The sequence below is a fragment of the Centruroides sculpturatus genome, unplaced genomic scaffold, assembly GCF_000671375.1.
Source record: "Centruroides sculpturatus isolate CEXI.00-Female unplaced genomic scaffold, Cexi_2.0 scaffold114, whole genome shotgun sequence".
Lineage (NCBI taxonomy): Eukaryota > Metazoa > Arthropoda > Arachnida > Scorpiones > Buthidae > Centruroides > Centruroides sculpturatus.
In genome coordinates, this window is record NW_019384417.1 from 51706 (window position 1) to 75383 (window position 23678).

General features: G+C 25.8%; 1 protein-coding gene across 1 annotated transcript in view; it reads right to left on the reverse strand.

Moving 5' to 3' along the window:
• Positions 1-696: 696 nt before the first annotated feature.
• Positions 697-23678, reverse strand: part of LOC111619212 (calpain-B-like) — a 52049-nt gene continuing 29067 nt past the window's right edge. Inside the window, exons 10-20 of the mRNA XM_023360900.1 lie at positions 22587-22804; positions 22470-22512; positions 19417-19452; positions 19209-19247; positions 14268-14406; positions 8510-8568; positions 7976-8044; positions 3912-3990; positions 3536-3649; positions 926-984; positions 697-849 (exon numbers count right to left, since the gene is read on the reverse strand). Of these exons, the coding sequence (XP_023216668.1) occupies positions 823-849; positions 926-984; positions 3536-3649; positions 3912-3990; positions 7976-8044; positions 8510-8568; positions 14268-14406; positions 19209-19247; positions 19417-19452; positions 22470-22512; positions 22587-22804 (882 nt within the window). The 3' untranslated portion in view covers positions 697-822. The remainder of the gene's footprint in view (positions 850-925; positions 985-3535; positions 3650-3911; positions 3991-7975; positions 8045-8509; positions 8569-14267; positions 14407-19208; positions 19248-19416; positions 19453-22469; positions 22513-22586; positions 22805-23678) is intronic.

Below are 23678 nucleotides of genomic sequence, written 5' to 3' on the forward strand. Positions count from 1 at the left end.
CCGCTCGTGGCGGTCAGGTCAACACTGCTCTCTCTTTCTCTCTCTTACAACCGCTTTTTTTTTTTTTTGGTATCATTCTTCTCGATCATTATCCGATCTGGGAAATAAATCACGCCATAATGATAATTTAATAGTTACTTCTTTCTGTTTACTATAAAACAGGTAAAATTTCTTATAATCGTTAAACGAATGTTACGTCGAAAATTAACATACTTTTTTTAAATTTGTAAATATTAATACTCTATAATTTATTTATAGTAATATTTTATATGTTAAATATCTAAATAATTACGATTTTAATTAATAACGTAATTATTAGTTAAAATTTTTATTTTAATTTCGATAATTTGATTAAAATTTGGCAGGTGGCGTTGATAATTTATTTACGTTTTTATACTACACGTGGTTGTCATGTGGTCGGCGTTGAAATATTCGAATATTTATTTAAAAAATGTTGCAAGTTTGAAAAATTTATTCTGTAAAGATTATGAAAGATGGAAACAAGGTTTGATTTTTATATATTTATTTGATAAATGTTTGAAATTTCACATTTTAAGACCACAAATTCAAATTTTTACAATAAATCAGCACATAATCTGTTTACACAATTCTTTTCTTTAAATGAATTATACACTATTAAACAAAAATAACATGCCGTTTTTATTTAAAATAGAGTTATTATTTAGCTTTATAAATATTTCGATATGATAAAAATATTTAAAAGTTTATTTGTTATATTTTTTAAAAATTTGCGTAAATTTTAAAACAATTTACAATTATGTACAAAATAAATAAAAATTTTGAACGACACTTAGTCTTTATTTAACTGTACATCGTTTTCTCCACCCACTGAAAAAATAATTTTATTTATAATTTTTTACATTATTAAGCTCTTTATATTAATTAAAAGAAAAAAAGAGTTTACCTCATCTAATGTAAATGTTGCTCTTCCCATTTTTAATGGATCTCTTTCCTTGAAAATTTCTATTAAAATAATAATTTTATTTAATGTTTAGTTTTTTATTTTATCAAAGCTTATCTTAATATTAATAACTAGTGGATTTTAATACAGTCAAATCTCCAATAGCAGCTGCTCTTTCACGAACCTTTTTTCTTTTGAAGAAACATGCATACAAAATAACTTCCAAATAATGGTCACATCCAAACAACAGCCATTACTTAAGTTCTCATCAGAGGTTTGATCTTATATATTTTTACTTTAATAATAATTCTATTAGGAAAATATGATAAGACAAAATTGTTTTATCTGCTAGACTTATATAATTTAAATATTGTACTTCAATAAAAACTATTACATTATTATTGTCATTAAAATGTAATTAATTAATAACTATGTTCATCCATATATCATTTGACATTAAAATAACATATGAAAGTGTATACAATTTTCAATTTTACTTTTAAAACTGTCCTCAAGATTTAATCATTTTGATGCTTTTTCAAATTATTTGCATCAATATCTACCATAAAAATAGATATAATAATGAAGGAATAGTTCTCCAGAAAAAACTCAAACACTAAAATAAAGGAGGATTGTTGTTATAATGAATCTTAAGCCTTAGCACCTGTCAGTCTCATCCTATCTTCCCAATGACTTTCCTTTCTCTCTTTATTCATAGAACATAATTTAAGATTTTTATAGAGTATCTTACATCATCCATTATATGCCATAGATATCAGATCCATCAATTTCTGCTTCAATTTTAATGGCAAATTAATTTTAAAGAACAAAATATTAAAAAGTCTCTTTAAAATTTATTTACCATTAAGTGCTTTAGCTTATCATTCTTACAGTGTAGTATAATACAGCATGACGTCACACTACGGAACCTGTGACCGGTGCTCTCTACGTATATGTTAAAATATCACCGGTCACAGGTTCCGTAGTGTGACGTCATTTTCATCCCGGTGCTGTGGATAGAATAGTTTCTGCATTTATAATACAGCATTTTTACAGTGTAGTATAATGCTTTAAACTTAAACTTGCAAGTTAATTTAATGATGTTTTTAAAGTTAAGTTTAAACATTATACTTAAATTAAGGTTGCCAGATTTCTACAACTGGAGTAAAAGACACCTAAAATGATCTAGGCACTAAAACTCAAATAGTTTTAACCTATGATATGATATCCTAGTCTCAGTCATTATGAAGCCAAGCATTGAAAAATGAAAATAAATCACAAATTATTGAAATAAGAAAGAATACAATGGACAAAGACAATTTAGCTAAAATAAAGGATTGTCCTTTGAAATAAAGGACATCTGGTAACCGTAATTATACTGCATAATTGGAATCATAGATTGTTTTTTTTTAATTAAATATTTTAAAAATGTTTTCTTCTTATTCTAAAGTAAGATTTCTAACAAGTTATTTCTTCAATGATTGAAAACTTTAATATTATTTTTCAAAGCATAAAAGTAAACAATCAAGAACACACTCAACAGAAATGTGTCCAATATTTCTCCATATTCACTCATTTGTTTAAACTGTGTGCAGCTCTCAAGAACAAAAATAATATCTACAATGTTTAAATTTGTAGTTTTCATATATATAAATATGAAAGTTTCATTATGCAAACATAAATCTAGCTAATAATACAATAAAATTTATTTCTTACATAGTTTAACTAGAAAGTAAATAAGAACAGTATACTAATTATTCATACTTAACTAATAATTAATTATGCTCAGTGGGATTATCCCATCAATCTACATTCCAGGAACAAAATTCAAACTCAAATAACTTTTGATATGCTAATACCACTGAGAATTAAACATATGGCAATAATTATAATAATTGTATAATAATTTATATTGATACAAGTATTTATACCATGCAAGCATTTAATCAAATAGAAAATATATTATTATTATATAATAATAATAATATAAATAAATCTAAACATAATGATAAACTCTAAACATTCATATTATGGGGGAAAAAATTGTTAATTTGCTTATATAAGAGCTATCCTGTATGGCTGAATTACACTTGATAAAATCTTATTTTTTTATTTATATTAAATACATAATATAAATTTTAAAATATTTATATTATTCATAAAAATGAGGAAGCAGATAAACTGTAAGAATTACAAATATCTTAATTTGCATGTAATAGAGTATAAGGAAGTCATGTATGGGTATATCTTATCAGAAGATTTTCCTATCACTATGCATCTTTTATCAAAAGCTTTATGAAAAACTGTTTTATGTCATTCATTTTTATAAGTCAAGAGTAATATTAAATTAACATAAAATTGCATAGCATATCTTAGCTTGACAAACAAACCTATTGTTATTTTTAATGTTGATATCGTAGTCAAAATCATCTACCATCTCTTTAAAATCGTCAGTCACGTATTTTTAAAATTTTACTATATTTTGTTTCATTATAAAAAAAATATAATTTAAACTAATTTCTGTTTAATGTAAATTCATTATTTATAATTATTCAATGACTATAATCATTTGTTATTCATTCTTTTAACTGTGTAAAACAATTGAATTCTTACCTATCATTGTTTTCAATTTAACAGCGCACATAACGAAATCGTCAAATGTAATTTTCCCTTTCTTTCCATATCTCAAAACCAGTGCTTGAAGAATGTGAAAATTAAGGCGATAACCTAGAAGAATAAAGGGAGTGCTTATATAAGTAATTTATCATAAAAATTATTATTAATGTTTACTTGACACAATCATATGTAAAAATTAAATTTAAGAATTAAAATGTAAAATACAATGGTATGATATAATTAATAAAAGACAAGTATAGTTTAAGTTCATAGAACTTTTTATTATTATTATCTCAAATTACATATCTTACTCACACCATTATGAAAACAGTAGAATGATGTTTTATCTGATGAATCATGAAATAAACCTTACCTGCTGAATTAAGTGCTGCTCTCAGTTCCATTGTATTCAGTGATCCACTGAAATCTTTGTCATATAATTTGAATACATTCTGAAAGATATTATATTAATTTTATATTAAATTTTATCCAAAACAGAATTTAATTAATATAAAATGATTTTTGTTTGTCTCTATTGATTACTGTATATACAAATTATATTTGTAAATTGTAATAATTATGTATTTACAAATAAACTCAAAGAACCAGAAATTTTGTATGCTGTTTTTTTTATGCTCAGTGGTGGCTCAATGGTAACTGTCACCTGAAGCAAAATTGATTTTTGCAGCCTGTTTCTAGAACAGTTTACATTAGAGAACACTTCTAGAACTGGCACTTCTTGTACAAAATATTCAGCTTATTATTTTTACATTTTTTCTCTTTTTGAACAAATACTGACTGCTCATTTTGCTGCTTGAGGCAGTCATTTCATCACCTCGCCTATCGAGTTGGTCCTGCTTATGCTATTTACAATATAAAATAGTTTAAAACATTCTGATTTTTTGGATCAATTACTCATTATCTGGAATTTTATAATATGGTCCTGTAATAACTTTCATATTAAAATGAGCAAATATTTCATATAAAGAGTGTTACTTCCAAACAGAGCTGCTGAGATACGGACTAGATTCCAATATAGGATGCTGTAGGATTCATTGCCCTACTGCATATGACAGAAATAATTTTATGATATTTAAATAACAATATCAAATGTATTTTAATTAAAATATATCAAAAATTATAAAAATTGTGATAATTTATTATATTGACAGGCCTTCTGGGTCTCATACAGCCTAACAATTTGTAAACACCTTCTCCGCAGTATTTTTAAAATGATGCTGGTTCCATCTTTATAAGGCTCTGATTATTTGAATTAAATATTTACTGCAACACTTACTTGCTACAGAAATTTCTAAAGACATGAATTATTATAATTCTGAAAACTCATTATATAATAATAATAATAAAACTTATCATATAATTAAACTGTTTTCATATTTTATAAACACTACACACTTACGTTAATAATAAAAAAAGAAAACTATTAAAAAATATAGATTTTGTGTGTATGTAAACCTTAATATCTTCTCAGTCATGTGAGAAAGTGTTATGTGGGTCTACAAAAAAAATTAAGTTCATCTGTTCGGTCAATAGGTTAACAGGCTTCTCATAAATTAGAAAATATTAAAATAAAAATAAAAAAAAAACTATGTGATGTATTTAATAATAATTGCATACTGTTTTGATAAATATCTTTTTAAGTACAAGAATATTAATATTGATATTTAGAACATTACATTAACATAGTTTCTAATTTTACATATTTTTACTTGTATTGCATGTAATTGGAAATTCATGCAGTAGCAAGGATCAAATTAAATGCAGCTGTTCAAGTTTTGATACAATTTTTCATACAGACATTATCAAATTTTAAATTAGTTTTCACGACTAAAAAAAAATTTCGAAAGTGCGAAAGGCATTAATCTAATGTAAATTTATGTATATTAAAGTCTAATTTTTTATTTATATATTAAATAAATTCAGACATTTAGGAGCCTAAACTTTATATAGTATTGTTTTTTTAACTTTGTTTAGTTTGTCTTTAACTCTTATAATTATATATAGAAATAGATTCGTAGTGAATATTTAATTAATTAAAGAACTAAATTGGATAGATAAGGAATAATTGACAGATTAATTATATATGAATGTACAACTTATCAATAGATGAATCAGGATATATTTGAGTACTAATATGTTATAATCAGTAGTGTCACTAGAACTGATATTAAGGAGGATTTGTGTTAGAATATGCAACCCTATATTCACCTTGGTACCATTGTGGATGTAGCCATTAGTGCCGTGAAAAAAAAAAAAAAAAAAAAAAAAATAGAGTAATTAAATTAGTAAGCTCTTAGGTATTGTTTATACACAAGTATAAGTGTATTTTCACATTCAGATCTTTTTCTGGTACTTATCTGATTTATTTTTCTTAATTCATTTACAAAGGCAAGAGCCTAGGCCCCCAGTTTCCCCCAGTTACATCACTGGTTTCAGTTTTTTATTTGGTTAGATTTATGAACTTGTTTATTTAATCATAAATTTGATTTTTTTTGTTTATGTAATGATGTGCCAGCTACAAAATAATGATTTTTTTTGTTGTTGTTCAATTTATTTTTATATTCATTTTGATTTATAATTTAGTAATTATAACTTAGTAGTAAACTATGTAACAACTTTCTGTAACGTCTCAGTTATATATTGAAAATATTTTTATAAAAACTAAATATAAAGCAGTTGAAAAATACAAAATTAAAACTTTATATTTTGTTTTTGGTAATAAAGGAGTCAAAGATGAAGAAAACAAAGTTAAATAATGTTACTAAATACAAGTTTAGACTCCTATATGTCTGAATTTATTTATTGAAGATGAATGGAACTATGGAATTATTTTGTTCTGTTTGAAAATATTATTTCAAAGTTAAATTTAGCATTACCAAAATGATTTAGTAGAAAACTTTTTATTAAATTTACATAAATATAACACGTATATAAATGTATACGTCGACTCCAGTCATCTGTTCGATGTTTCTAGCAGACATAGCAAATGAAATACTTGTTTTAAAATTATTTATTTTTGTTTCTCAAATGACTTTCTTAAGGAAGTTCACTCACTCAGCTGAGTTTTTTTTTTCTGATACAAAAAATTTGCCATTTGAAAAAAATTTTAAAGTATTTTTTTTTTTTAATGTGTTGACAAATGAGTCTGCTTTATATGAATATCTTTATTTTAACTTTAATTTTTTATACTAATTTTATAAATTTAATTTGCATGAATTAATAAAAGTTTATTTTGATATTAATCTGATATTTTCTTTAACAATATTTTTTAAATTAGCTATATATCTATAATTAATATATAGAACAACATAATTATAAAAAACTTAAAAATGCAATATTAATTTTAAACTGATGTTTCCAGCTGCTTTTATTGATCTTCTTCAGAAAAAAGACCAAATACATTAGAAAAGAACAGAAGCCTAAATATATTCTGGAACAAGTTATTTGAGAGAACAGCAAGCAATCAAGTACTTTGAATATTAATGTTTTAGAATAAATATTAAAAATGTGTATGCTAGACTTTTAAGAAGTAAGTAAATGAAAACCGAGTGTATTTTTTTATGTTTTTCTATATACTGTATCTTGTAAATTAACTATATAATTAACAAAAAATATGTGTAGAAAAAATACCAAGCAATACTAATAAATTGTTTAAAAACTAGATATATGTAATAATAACGTCACACTATCGGAACCTGTAACCAGTGCTCTATGCATATACGTTAAATATCGCTTGACAAACGTATTCGAGCATTCTGTTCGCTCTTCTTCAGGTCAAAATATGTAAAAGAATTTATGGTATCCTCTCTCTATGTTCTTTATTTACCTAACTTTTCATTTGGAGTCCAAATCTAATAAAGCTTTACATGCTGCTGATAGTGTGTTACAGTCTTTGTAATTAATTGCTTGTTGATAGATATTGCTTTATAAATGTGCCATGCCTCTGTATATCTTATATGCTATCTTCTCTGTTTTTTCTGGAATATTTGCATAATTGATATGATATACATAGTATTCTATATACAAATTACATAAGTTTTCGGACATTTTCAGTTATCCCACAGTGTTGCAGCATCATTTACTGCCTAGAGGATATTTTTATAACTAACATTTTTTTTTTTTTTAAATAAAATTCCTTTACTACAGAAATCTCCTTGTGAAATATAATGTCATTCTGGTAATTGTTCCTGAGTTATATCTTTTAGAAATGTGAGCTTTAATTACATAAACGCCCTATATTTTTATATTTGGATAGAAGCATTGTTGCGTTTCTGTTTAAATACATTGGATCTTGGATACTAAATCTTGTCAGATTTATATATATGCATATTTTTTATTTTTCAAAAGAAACAAAAAAATAATAATAATTGAAATCATTATGAATTACAGAATACTTAAAATTAAATTTATACAAACCTTCCACATGCGAATATCAAGCCAAAGATTCCTAAATTCATCTAATCCTAATTTTCCAGTTCTGTCTACCTGTTTATTAATGTTAAGGAAAAATATTCTAATGAAATAGTACTTAACATAAATAAGACTATAATTAAATTCCAATAACTGTTAAATTTACAAAATAACAAGGCAATAAAATCAAAAATCAGGTTTTATGAAATTTAACCACTTTGCTATTATAATTAGTTTAGGAAATATGTTTATTTTTAACAGTTTATTTTATTTAATATTTATTTCTTTAATTAATTTCCATTAATGACTAATAAATTACCATTTTCTGGTATTACATACATATAAGAAGACTACAATAAAATTGTTTTAATTTTTAAAAAATCTTGTTTTTATTCAAGATTTTTATTTTACACAATAACAGCTCTTTATTACAATAACAGATCATTGCAATTTAATGTAATATTAAAATAAGAACTTTGACATAATTAGATTTTGAATTTGTTTTAATGAAATTAAATTATGTTCAAAATTAAAGGATACATCCACCATAGCAATCATACTGCGACATACATCTAGGCTGAAGCCATCAAAATCAATTTCTAGATGAGAGAAAAAATAAGATTAAATATAAATATGAATACTAGATTAAAGAAAATAAAAACAAATCCTTAATTTAAGTTTTTATTTTTTTGAATTAAAATGAATATATTCAGCAATGAATAAATTTTGAAGTCTATTTATTTTTAATAAAAAAAAAAATTGGTTATTTTAGTATTATATTCATTTATCTCATTGTTTTTTAAACAGAAATGACCCACTCATGAAGAATTCAGTAAATTTAAAACCTTTACCATTACATACACAAGGTGTTTTAGAAATTTTTGGCCAAATTTCACAGGTTTATAAAGGAGAAAATCTAAATAAAAAAACTCTCAATGACTGCTTTTTGATTTGAAACTTAATTAACAAGTTATTAAGCATCAAAGTGTAGTGACACCATTTCTGTTTTTAAATCTAACAAATATACAGTATCAGTAATTAAATTCATTTACTAATTACGGTCTTATTCAGATTGTCTCATCCCAGTTTGTGAAATTTGGTCAAACATTTCTGAAACATCTTGTATTGCTATCAAAAGGGTTATATGAAAGCAGGCTACACTTCAACTAGAAGAATTAAAATTTGTATCAAATTCTGCTTTCAAGGTGAGCTTTAGTGCGTATTCGGAATTAAAAAAACTTTAAAATATTTTTAGTTTTTAATAGAAAAAGCATGGAAATATATATAAATTGTAATTACGTATAGACAATGTAATTACGAAATGTAGTACAAGATTATCTCCTAATCGCTTACATTTAGTCCATATTGCATTATATTTATTATATTAATTGGAGAAGTTATAATCCAGAAATTAATCTGACAATATTATTTGATTATTATTATAATTGGGGCTTGGTTGTTTGATAAAACATTAATAAGACAGTTTAAATATAATGAACTTTTGACTAATTTTAATGGCATAAAAATATAGATAATTAAATTTTTGTAACTCGCTGTAATTAATGTTAGATTACATAGTTATAAATTGTGCAAACAGTTAATAGAGACTTACATAAGTAGCAGAACACTTGAAGAAAATATCTTTTTGACTTATTTGATGCTTATCCTGTTACAGATCTGATCATAAAATTGTTAGAGTTATGAATATTAATTTTTGTTTTGTAAAATATTGTTTGAGTATTTTATTTATGAATTATGTACAATTTTAAGTAGACATGATCATAAGTTGAAGTAATGAAAGTGTTTCGATTATAGAAAATCATTTTAACACTAAGATTTTAATTATTGAGTTGCTTAAATTTTTAACAATTTTTCAATAATTAAAGAATAAAATATAAATGATTATCTTAAAATTGCTTTTTGTTAATCTCATATACAATGGGTGATCAGTTAACGAACACATCAGATAACAAACACTTTTGTGAAAGATTTTTGTGTTCGGACAACGAACACATGATCAGATAATGAACACCCACAGAACAAACACAAGAAGAAGCGACATAAAATAATTTATACCAATTGGTCTTCCCTTGTCTTCGGGCAACAATTTGAAACTTTTCGGAGTATGGGAGACATCAACATCGACACTCAAGCCGGTATATACCAATTGGATAGTATTCCTCCGAACTTTGAAACTCTCCCTTGCATTTTTATTTTTCTGGCAAAACAGTTCTTTTTTGTATTCACGAGACTGTTGGGTAGGCACTCGTTATTGTGTCTGCTTTTTTTTTCAAAAGGTGAGATTATAATAGCAAAGGTAGAGAGTTGGCAGAAGATGCCTAATGTTGTTGGGCAGTATAGCATGAACAGGTCTACAGCAGGCCACAGTTCAATCTTATTTAAGAAAAATACTGTATAATCAAGAAGACTCAAGCAGCTAAAGGAGTAACAAAAATCACATCTGAGAAATAAAGAACATCGAAGAGTTCATAACGGAACCTGAAACGGATTCGACGACAGAAGAACGCCAAGAACTCTTGAATGAAGAACATGAAGCAACTCGGCGAGATATGTTTTCTTCTGAAAAAGAGGATTAATGCCGATATCTGTTATTAAAGATCCTTTGAAGAAGTGGGAGGATGTAAGAACAATTGTCTTAGAATGGCATCCAAACCAGGTTGAGGCTTGGGGATTTCTACAATTGCAATGCTATTAATTACTTATGAAAAATCCTGAAGAATAGAGAAAAGCAATCTACATTAGACAGATTCTTTAACCCTTTCAAACAGAAAAAACATGACTAATAAAAACGCAAGACTGTACATGTATGCATATTTATTATTACATATAAATAAACATAGTAAGAAAGTATATATTTTTTATTTTTGGGTGTCTCCAGAACAAATTAATTATATTCCCATTAAAACCTATGGTAAATCGATAATTGGTTAACAAACAATTCGGATAGCAAACAAAGTCTTGGAACAGATTATGTTCATTAACCGATCACCCACTGTATATATATACAGTGGTACCTCAGGATACGAAATTAATCCGTTCCGAAACTGAGATCGTATCATGAAAATGTCGTAAGGTGGATCATCTTTTCCCATACGATTACATGTAAAACCAAATAATTCGTTCCAACGCGAAAAACATACTCAAATTAAAGCCAAGTAATACATTAAAAAAAATAACTGTAGTAAGAAAAACAAATGAAAAATGCGAACTAATGTAATGTCGTATGATGAGTTTTTGTTCGTATCGTGGAGCAAAAATATGTTCGAATTTCATGTCGTATCCTGAAAATTTCGTATGCTGGGGCGTTCGTAACCTGAGGTACCACTGTATATACTTGTATATGTATATGTATATTATATACGTATATATATATACGGTTAATGAACATAATCTGTTCCAAGACTTTGTTTGCTATCCGAATTGTTTGTTAACCAATTATCGATTTACCATAGGTTTTAATGGGAATATAATTAATTTGTTCTGGAGACACCCAAAATTAAAAAATATATACTTTCTTACTACGTTATATATATATATATATATATAGTATGATTTATGATTTTTGTATGAATTTGAATATCATAGTATTGGCTTATTATTTTAATTAATGTCAAGTCATTGGATTTATAGGCATCATTTATAATTTTTTTTAATGTTCTTGAACATTATAACTCATGGAAAGTAATGAAATTATTCATTGAGATGGCATTACACTATAATTGAGAAAACAGCATGATTAAAGCAAGTAAAAATACATAAAATTGATATGTAATAATTTATTAATTTTACACATACACACACACACCTTATGAATCAGTGTTTATTGAATATGAATATTTTCTCAGTTTCAGAATTTTAACTAACACAATACTTTTTATATTTTTTTGTTTTCATTAGTATCACTTCATATTACATGACAATATACAACATATTTACTTCTTGCCTTATGTCTTTATATAACTTCCAACAGATGGTCATTAATAATAAAAATAATAATAATATTCTGTCCTTCCCTTATCCATTCATTATCTTATATATTTTCTTATTTCAATCATTGCTGCTTTAAATCTATTACATTAATAATTTTTAAAATGTGTTACCAAGAAGTTGATGTATTTTTCAGATCTGTTATTCTCTCATTAGTGTCTAATGATAACTACTTTATAGTCAAAACTATTAGTCTTTAATACTTCTCTGGATTCATGAAACTAAAACAAGTGAATTTATCACACAAGACAATGATTCCAGTTATATTAAATTATAAATTAATTTGTTGAAATATGGCTCATTAAAATGTAACAATACTGATATCATTCAACATTTATTAAGAATTTCTAAAAATGGTATAAATTATATTTAAATATTAAATAAGAGTTTTTATTTATATTATTAAATAAACAAAAATAAAATATTTATTTGTATTATATATGTATATATGCTATTAAGTACTGATAACTGCATTAAGTTATATTTTATAATATAACACTGATGAAGTATCTGTCACTGCCTTCTCTAAAAATTGACAAATTTAATAAAATTTAAAAATTATAAGGGATAAAAGTATTATATTTACAGAAACATGTCAAAAATAAATAGACACCATGGATGTTTTAATAGTCATTTATATTACATGATCTGTATTATACTAATTAGTATATTTATTGCTTAATAGGGTGAATATATAGGGTGTCCAACATAACATCACAGTACGGATAAACTCTTGATGCCACAAAATTTTCTGACTTCTAATGTCAGGTTACATCTACAATACTAATTGTAGGTGCAAGGCAATAAGTGTTGTATAACTTCAAGTCAGTTATAGGACAGCTGACAGTGAAAAATTAGAGTATCTGGCAGGGCAGCTAGAGGCAAGTCATTTCTTAAACCAGTCAACATTGCAAAGAGAAAGAATTAGGCAAATGAGATGATGGACTGCCCATTGCCATTTTGGCATTATCATCTTTTCATATGAATCCTCCTTCATACAATTCTGCAAGACATGTATGTGTTTGGAGGGTTGGAGGAGGGTTTTCATTTATGGTGTGGGGCACTATTTGAAGTGACAATCATTCCAAATTCATGGAATGTGTATGCAATATTAACTTTGCAAAATACATTGGCATGTTCAAGAAAGATCATCTTCCAGTATTTGCAGTTCATCTGCTGAATAAGAGCAAAACTATATTCATGTAGGATGGAGCTCCCTGCTGTGTCTTGAAAAAGATCATAAAATGATTTCTCAAAAATGGCATCAAACAGCTTCGTTGGCAAGTCAGTCACCAGATATGAATCCCACTGAGCACATCTGTGCCATGCTTGATTGAACAGTGATGTGCCCACCAGTGGCCAAGCAGTCTTCATACCCTGAACACTGGGAGTTCAGTCATGGGTTTACGCCTCATTCGGATGGGCTGGACAAGTGGAGTTTTCCAGGTTTTCTCCATGTCTGTAATGCCTAAATAGGTGCCAGTTTCCCTTAAAAAGACCTCCCAGAAGGCATCTTCCTTAGGCAGATCACCCAAGTGTTGTGTTGCTGTAGCTTAACAAACAACATTGATTGAACAGTGAGAATACATTTCAGAACACCAGTTTTTTATGGAGAACTACCCAGCAAATCCCACAAGAGAAAATTGCTAAATTCATTAATTTTATGTCAGAATGGGCAAAGCACTACATTTGATCAAATAATGATACAAATTCAAGTGGACAATGTGAAATAAAAGAATTAAAAAAATAAAAATGTCAAAAGTAAATAGGCATCGTGCAATTTTAGCAGAAGAAAATTAGTCAGTTGTTTAATTCCTTAATCATAGAAATAGTGTTATCTGCCAATAAAGAAAACTTGAAATCTTACAAAGCATGTATTTGGCTTCTAATAAGAGAAGCATATATAATTTTGATTTTGAAGAATTTATCGTCATAAATGATATTGGATCAGGAACCTCAAAAATAATTTTTATTCCCCAGAATAGCAGACTGATGTCTTTTACATCAGCCATTTAATAGCCTTGTTGAAGCATACATTTTTTTTAAATATAAAATTTAGTAAATTACAGTTTTCCAGAGTTTAAACTCAGTACTTTACAGTATTATTTATGCTAAGGACTTTTAACTTCCTTACATAAGTGAAGTTTACTTATAAAAGTAACAAATAATTTCTTAAATTATGTAATCTCAAAAAGCAAAGTTTCTGAGTTTACATTCAATAATTTATTTATTAATTCTTAATGCAAATAATTTAAAATTATGAGTCTTAAATTTCTAAACTTAAATTTACCTTTTTTAAAGGCATAATTTAATATTTCCTGCAATTCATTGCAATCTATTTCCATATCTTCTCCTGCCAATCTTGCAAATATATCTTTAAGTTGTTGATCTCTATTTCTTTCTTCTTCAGATTCTTCATCCACTTTAACCTATAAAATTTCATAAACATGATAATAATAATAATAATAAATTTAAGAAAGAATTTAGCATATATTTAAATGGTTTTCTTATGCATAGAATAAACTCCATGCAAAGTTAAAAAGTATTGTTTGATGATGAAATATTTTATACGATGATATAACTTTTTTTTATTGAAAATAAATGTATTGAGGATGTAAATGTTGAGATTAGATATTAGTTTGTAGAAAATAAAACAAAAAGCATTGTAAAAAATTAAAATTTAGCAGCTTTGAAATTTTATAATTAGAATTATATATTTTTAACATAGAAGTACAGCATATGCATTTTTGTTGCTGCAAAATATACACTTTGTTAATAAGCATCAAGAATAAAAATTATTTATTATATTCAGGAGGATACAAAAATAACAATTTATACAGAGAAGGTGCATAATCATTATGTCAGTTGTAATAGGGCCAGAGTTTTTTGAAAACTCCACTATTGGGTTATGGAATACTATGTAGGGAACAACTTTGTACAACAAATTTGGTTCAACAAGTTACTTTGATGTTTGTGTTAACATTTTTTCGAATCACCCTATATTACAAATTTCGATCTTCTACTAGATATGTACTTTTTAATTCCAGAGCTTTTAACTTTTTAGTTCATTTTCGGGGTTAGAAACATTGAATCTTTAATTGTAATAACATTTAATTATTAATTAATTATTAAAAGTGAATAATTATTCACTTTTAATTTACGAGTTTTTTTCCTCAATATTTTTCGTAATAATATCTATAGACTATGAAAAGATATATATATATATAGTTTTGTTTTTATTTACTACAAAAAATATGTATTTTAATAATATATTTTAATTCTATTATTTATTGTCCTTTCAAAGTTAGCAGCTTAATTTCTTTCATGATGTCAACAAATAACTTATCCACTTAGATGTTTTTTGGAGATTTTTGTGGTGCATCATACTTTTCACAATTTTAATTGAAGACAAAGTTTTAATGGATAATATGTCTTATTCTTCTCTTTTAAAAGAAGAAGAAGAAGAAAACTTTTATAAGAGTAAGTGGTCATTTGTCATAAATTTGTTTCTATATATGATAAAAGTATTTCAAGTGTTCATACCAGATGTAACTGGAATTTCTCTAACTTTTTAAGAATAAGAGAATCTGTTCATATATATGTTTTTTAGATGAAGATAAGTATTTTTAAACATCTCAACACACTTGGTTGTAATGTGTTTATGTAAAATATTACTAAGACGAGTTCAATAGCTTACTAAAGCTGCTATGAATAGTTCAAAATATCATTTACTCTTTGCTTAGAATAGATTATAAAATATTAAGGAATTATGAAGCAAAATAGGACTTATAAAAATTAACTTTTTCCTTAGAAAATATCTCTTACATTTCATTTAAATTTTTGAACATATTATACCAAACCTTGTGTGTGTTAATAATTAAATGATACAGCCCGACTCTTACTAGATTACAATATGGTTAATTAATTATTAAGATACAAATCAATTTGAGCTAGAATTTAATCATTTGTTTTTAATGATTAAATTTAACACAAGATGACAACTCGATTGCTTACCTGTACTTCAAATTCTTTATTCTTTATTGTTACAACTATAGGCAAAGCCTTAATGGCATAAAGTAGTCTCCCTCATTAATAACAAAATTAAAAACCCAATTAAATAAAACAATTAAAGAAAACATATAAAATTGTTATAAAAATAAAAAAAAACTAAAAAAACTTGCTTAGTATAATTATCTCTTTCAGAACCAAGCTGTAATATTTAATTTTATTGCACATTTTGTATGAATTTAATTTTTATTTTTAATTCTTTCTACCCTATGATCTCTTAGAGGGCATTTTTTAGCTAGGTCATTATGGGTTTGGCCAGGTCCACAATTGGGCAGCTGAGTAATGAAGAATTGTGACCAACATATTTTTTAGTTTGAGATAAAATATATTTTTTAAATTACAAATCAAGCTTTTGTTTACAATACCTCATACTTTATTAAAACAACTATTTAATTATACTGTATATTGTTATTTGAGTTATTAATCTTATAGTATTATTTAAGTTAAAAGGGATGTTGTTACATTTTTGATTGAATAATAATAAAAGTGAATATATTAGTCAATTTTTACTACTTCATGTTGATTCCATTTAATTTAAATTCAAGAATGGATAAGTATTAATTCCATTATAAACTTTCTAGAATCAATTTCTTAAGTCATTAAATTAAAAGAACTTTCAGTTATAAGAAACCGTCAAAATTATTTTAATTACCATTTAAACGTTTCTGAAACAAATTTAATTCTTTCCCAGAAGCAAATTATATAAAAAGTATTGATGAAGTCATATAACATTATTAAATAATTAATTATTAAAAATAATTATTTTGAATGATATTGAATTATGCAGATTGATTTTATTTAAAATAAAAATTTGAACGTTACTTAAGCGTTCTGGTATGAATGAAGAAGACAATATGATCTTTTATTACAAAGTTTTAAGATCTAAATATGATATAAAAACATTTAAAATATGATTTTAAAATATTCTTTTAAGATTGTACAATTTATAAATATGAAAATCTACTTTGTTTTCCTATAACAAAAATATTTAATTGTGTTGGTTTTAATAGAATAAAGTTTGAATGAAATAATATTGATAGAACATATAAAATAAATTAAAATTATTACAATGCATGCACTTTCACCTAAAAGATAAATAAAAATTAAAGCAATATCACTTGAAAGCCATTTAATAAAGATAAAAGTGCTCGCTTTTATTATACTGACTTTTAATTTATTTTGCACATTCTCGCAGCATTATTTTATTTAAAATTTTATTCTATTGTATTATATAAGTTGGTATAGTGTGTCTTTACTAATACTATATATTGATTTTCTGGAAAAGAATATATCTCAGTTTAATTTCCCACTCCTCCAAACAGTTATACTGCATATAAGACAAAACAAGCAAAGAAAAAAGCATGAAAGGAATACTAATATAAGCACACAGCAAAATAGAATGCATGCTTTCAAGTTAGGAGAAAACAAAGTATTAAGAGACAAATGATGATGAAAAATCATTACACACCCTAAATATATAAAGTTCAAAGCATTATAAAATAAATAATTTACCAATTTTATAATTTAAATAAAAGTAATTCAGAATTTTCAGGATTTATTGTCCTTTAAAAACATTAAATAAGTCCTAAAGTGTATTATTATTAGTAGACTCAAGTATGTCATGTTTCAAATATCTTTTAACTTTATAAAGTACTTAATTATAATTCAAAATTTATATATACATAACAATATTTGAAATTTTATTGTCTACAGTTTGTCTACTGAAAAATATTTACCGGTATAGTAATAATTAATTATTGGTTTTAAGAATAACTTGATGCAGCCTCTATCATTCTAACATTTCAAGACATGATATTCAATTAAAGTTTATTTTAATGAAATTTAAGAACATCAAATTTCATTTTTAATGACAGCTTCTTTGTTTAGTCAAAAAATAACAACTGTAAAATAATTTAAGTATTATTATTAACTATTTGAAATTAATGAACAATTATTTATTGTGACATCATTGCCATGCTGGGCTTCAATTTTTAATCATCTTTTAATTAAAAAAAATATCATGTGACTTCTAATCCAGATTGGAAATTGGTATGTAATTAATATGGGTCTCCAACCCTTAAGCTTTCCATATCTGTTCTCAATGTTAGTAGTGTTTTGCCTCTGTATATCATACTTCTGATAACAGTTGAGTCATGCCAGTCATCTGTCTAACTCCATTGTTAAGAAAATTTTGAATTGCATTCATATAATTTTCAGTCTAGACTGGAAGTTTGTGTATAGTTAATTGGAGCCTCTGGCCTCTAAGCTTTCCATATATAGCCTCAATTTACATCTATCTAACTCCATTCTCAAGAGTAATGAAGGACAAACAGGCAGATACAGATGGATAACAGTGTGAATGTATAGGTTTGCAGTTTGAAAATTTTGTAGTCCGATTATATATACTTGGAGTGCAAAATGCTTAGATGATCAAAGAAAAATTTTAACTTTTCAAATACTTTCAAATTATTCATCCATATTCATCTGTCAGTCTACTATTATGGGAATTTGAGTTCAGATTAATTTAGACTCTTATAATTTATTACGATTAGTTTAGATTGGGGCATCTTTCTATCTTCACCTCACCTATGATGGATATAATATACATTCATAGAGAAAACATGATTAAACTATAAGGAAATTTCGGAGCAGAAATCTAACTGTAAAAATCATATTTTAAAATTATTTATATTGATTTTAAGACAATTATTCAGATTCTGTTTGTATTATAAAGCTAATAAATTGATTTTATCAATTGAATTTTCTACATAAAGCCACATCTCTTACTATGCAAACAGTTTGTAAATGGAAGATCTGTAATTAATATAACTTTGACATTGATTTTTGATTACTCTCTCCCCTATATTATATGTATTCTTATTAAAAAACAGAACAGTTGAGAACAAACAACTGTTAAATATGAAAATGATCTTTTAATTATAAGAATTGTCATTAAAAATTTAGTTTGTTGTTTGTCCAAATAGTGTATTTTATGTGAAAATCAAATTTATGATAATGGCTTCCTCACATGTAATGATTAAATGATTAAAAGTAGAAAAACTGGCATATAAAATTTTATAATGCTTTGAAGTAAAAGAATAAATTTCAATGAGGTTTTTGGATTATAAAAAGTTAGAAAAAAAAAAATTTCATGCGAGCTTACATAAGGATAACGTCTGTTAATTCTTCTCCTGAATCTGAACTGTAAAAAGGGAAATAAAGAGAAAACAAACCATGCAATTACTTCACTGTCATTTTAAAAATATGTCATGCCTATATAACACTATAAGAGATTTTCTATAAGATATTAAAGCAAGCATTGCTAAATATTTGGAGGAATCAAACGGGGAAAATAAAAATTGTATTTCTACCTCCCCCTTCTCCTGGTCAGTTACAGCTGAAGCATCCTTTAATTAAAAAGTGGAAAAAAAAATTAAATTTTTATGCAATTATGTCTACTTTTATAAAAATATTGGATAAGAAATTAATGTTATTTTTCATATTTTTGATATTATTTAAGAAATTTACTTAAAATAATGCTTATTGTATTTACAATAGACTATTGATTATTCAAAATTGAGATAAATTATTAAATTTGTGTTGTTTACAAAGGATTTGATAGAAAGATAGAGCAAAGTGGATTGACTCCAGTCCACTTTATCCAGTAGTCCAGATGGCTTGACTTTGAGGTAAATTATTGATCATACCCATATTTAATGATGATATAATGTTTTTCCAGATAATACCATTTGTACACTTACAGTATGAATTAATACTGTGATGGAAAGCAAAATATTTTGAATATCTCTGAACATCCTTTGGTTTCATTATAGTATGATGCTCACAGATCTGTTGATATCTCTAGAAAGTCTCAATTTATAAGTTAAGATCTATACCTAATACTAAAAAGATTAAGTTAACAGCTTAAAATAATTATAATTGAGATATTATAGGCAACACATAATAGATTTAGACAAGAAGTCTTTAGAGAGTGGTGCAGAAATGAAACAATATGCCTTACAAAAATTTTTTACTACCTGAGGAACCCAACTTTACTTAGGAAAAACCCTCAGAAAAGGAGTGTAGCTGTGCCCTGTGCTCTCCTGAACACATGTTTCTACATTTGTAAACTTTTAAGATCTTTTGTGACCAACACTAACTCATGGTGTGTGGTTAAGGCATCTTGTCTCAGGCACATTACAAATTGTTTTTAAACAGACCACAATATTATAGCTAACATAACCTGTTATGGACATTAATCAAATATTTCTGCACAAATCCAACAATATAAAATTATACTAAATATATATTATGGATTTAAATTAATGCTGATGTGTTTGTATTTATAAACTAGCTGCAAGGACCTGCTTTGCTGGGTTTTTATTTGTATGTAATATAGTTTTTTTTTATATATAAAAGACTGTTTTTCTAAGTAATCTAGAATCTAGCTACAAGGACCTGCAAAAACGCAAAAAATCGCCTGTAAATCTTGCATGCCGCTTTATATTAACACTTCCTTTGTTACTCAACACTTCCGTTGTTAACATTTCCATTCTTAACACTTCTATTGTTAACACTTCCACTGTTAACATTTCCACTGTTAACACTTTCATTGTTGACACTTCCATTGTTACACATCTTCGAAGTCAACCACTTTCAACCCCATATCTCCTGCACCCTTATAGCTATCGAGACGCAATTACCATAGTGCACAAATGGAGACTTGGGGCTACTACCACATACAAACACCATTCATGTGCGATGTGTAGTTTTGGCTAAAAAGTGAAATATAGGGACACACACGTCCATTTTTATATATATATATTATATAGATAATTTGGTTAGACATATTAACATAAAAATATTTTAACCAAAATTAGACAATTGCCGCTTTGAACCTTTAGTGGTTTAGTGACATTGATAATTATTCCATATGCCAAAGCAGTGAATATAGTCTATGTTGATATGGATCTAAAAATGCTTTCTTTTTCTATCTCAAATGTTTTCCTAACATATTTTGGCAAATATAATACAGTAATAGAAAACCAAAGATATGTTTCTGCTACTATTTTCTTATTATTTGTTCTTCATACAAAAATACTGCATACAATCATACTTTTTCATATTAAAAATTTAATATAAGCAATAACTGGATGGAACCAAACTCTGAAACTAAACCTTTAATGTCCACAAGTATTTTTCAAAAGCTTTTAGACAATTAGACCATTTTTTTAGACAATTGAATTTTATCAACAAGTAGTATAGAATTTTTTTCATATATTTTATAATTACCTGGGAAATTATATTTAAAAGGAATAATCAATAGTGTATTGTACTTTTTATTATAATTTATTAAATTGTTTATTAAAAATTATGTATCAAAATCATATTTCACTGCATGATTGAAATTTAATAAATGAGAATGATTTTGATCTTAAGCTAGTAGCGAATAAAATGTGCTGATTGTACTATTTAATTAAGATAATAATAGAATTGAATGTATTTTAAATATTCAATGCATTTAGAATTCACTTTATATATGTTCTATATAATTTTTAGTATATATTTTCATTATACAGGTGATTCAGGAGAATGTACTGCCAATTATTAAGATCATTTTCGGCATAAAATATCCGGCATAATTTAGGTCCTGTTCTCAATAGTTACAGAATAAGTTGCTGTAAACAGCATAACTTTTGCTAATTTGAAGTTGAAAATAAAATGCATTTTTTTGTAATAAACTGTTGTAAATAACATTAAAAATAAAAATAGTTACAGATCCATTTTGCATCAATGTTTACAAACTTAAAGTTTATAAGAGATGATTTTCAAAACTGTTTCCATACAATCTGAATGCCACTCTGCCTAGCTCTACATGCCTATCCTTAATTAGTGTAGTGTCCTGCATAATACATGCAAATAGTTGGTGCATGCTATCCTTCATCTAGCATCCATTCCTCTGCAGAAAATTAATCAGTACAACCTCCTGGATTACTCTGTATATGCACAATTACTTGTCATTTCCATTATTTTAATAAGGTCATTCATATTTTTTAAAAATATGTAATATCTTTGTCGTAATAATGCTAATAATTCTGAAAGAAATATTTTTGCAATTTTTTTCTTTCTGTATGTTATAAGGAACAAGAATAATGGAAGTAGAGATTAGAGAGTAGTTCACTATTCAAAAGAGGTTAATTTTTGGAAATTGAATAAAGTTTGTTACTTCATTAATTTATTGAAACGTGTAAAATAGGTTGCTTTCTTCTTAAATTCATACTAAAATTTGATTCTACTTTATAACAAATATTTTATTATTGTTATAAAATAGAATGCAAGTTTATTTGAAATATGATTTTGATTAATACAATTTTCTTAATTATTTGATAAAAACATGCTAAAATAATACACATTTTAAATTTACCTGTTCATCAGGTTCTGTTATATTAATATCTTCATCATTTTCTCTATAGAAAAAAGTGACATATTATAAAACGATATTTAAAATAAATTTTCATAGAATTGCTAACCAATTTCTTACGTCATAACATTTGGTTTTTCTGTAAATATTCGTAGGACAAATTCACCTTCTTCTCCAGGATCAAATGTTGTTGGAATGATACAATATGTTCCAGGCTCTAATTTAAATCTGCAGCTTACTTCTCGAAGATTGGTGTACGTATCACACTGAGCAACAGAACGATTGTTCAGTAAGTATCTTTTAGGAAGTGGTTTTATGTATAATTCATCTCCAGTAATCTAGAATAAATATAATATTAAAATAAAAATTAATATTTAATATCACTAGCTTCTTAGACAGGTAGAAAATTAAAAATCAATTATTAAAAAATTTAAATTCAATTTATCAATACATTGTTAGAATAATCTTATTAAAATTATAGATAAATATTTTTAGGATTAGATTTTAAACAGTAGAATTTGTTTAAGTATGGATAAAACAATAAAAACTTTAATACATAACAAATAATAAAATTCGGTACTTATGGGTTAAGAGGACGCCAGTCGGAAATAGCGTTTTTTTCTGAATAACGCAATTTTTTATTTGTCAAATTTAATACAATTGTTAAATCAAACAATAAATTACGATTTATAAAGATATAACAAAATTTCACAAATTCTAATAATAAACACTTGAATATGAAAAATGTTTTGTAGCGTATACGGCAAATATGGCAAACAGGTGATATCTATAATCATTCTAATCTTATCAATAAATTTTCTTTATTTTTAGATTTAAAATTTACTAGTCTATTGTTATTTTCATTCAAAATCGTGACTTTGATCGCTATTTCCGACTGGCGTCCTCTTAACCCATAAGTACCTAAAATTTTATGAAATAGTTACAAAAATACTAACAAACACGAACTATAATTCAAGAAGTTAGAAATGCTTCACAAAAGCAAACTGAATTACTAGATTTAAAAATAAAAAAAAATAAATGTTACAATGTCGGAGGATAATTAGTTAAAAAATAATGCACCTTTATTCTAGAAGTCAATTTTTAGTTTATAAAATACATTCAAAAATACAAGTCGACCCCCCTATAACACTGTTGATTATTCCGTTTTATATGAATTCCATGTTGTACGAGTCACTTAGATTTTACAAATAC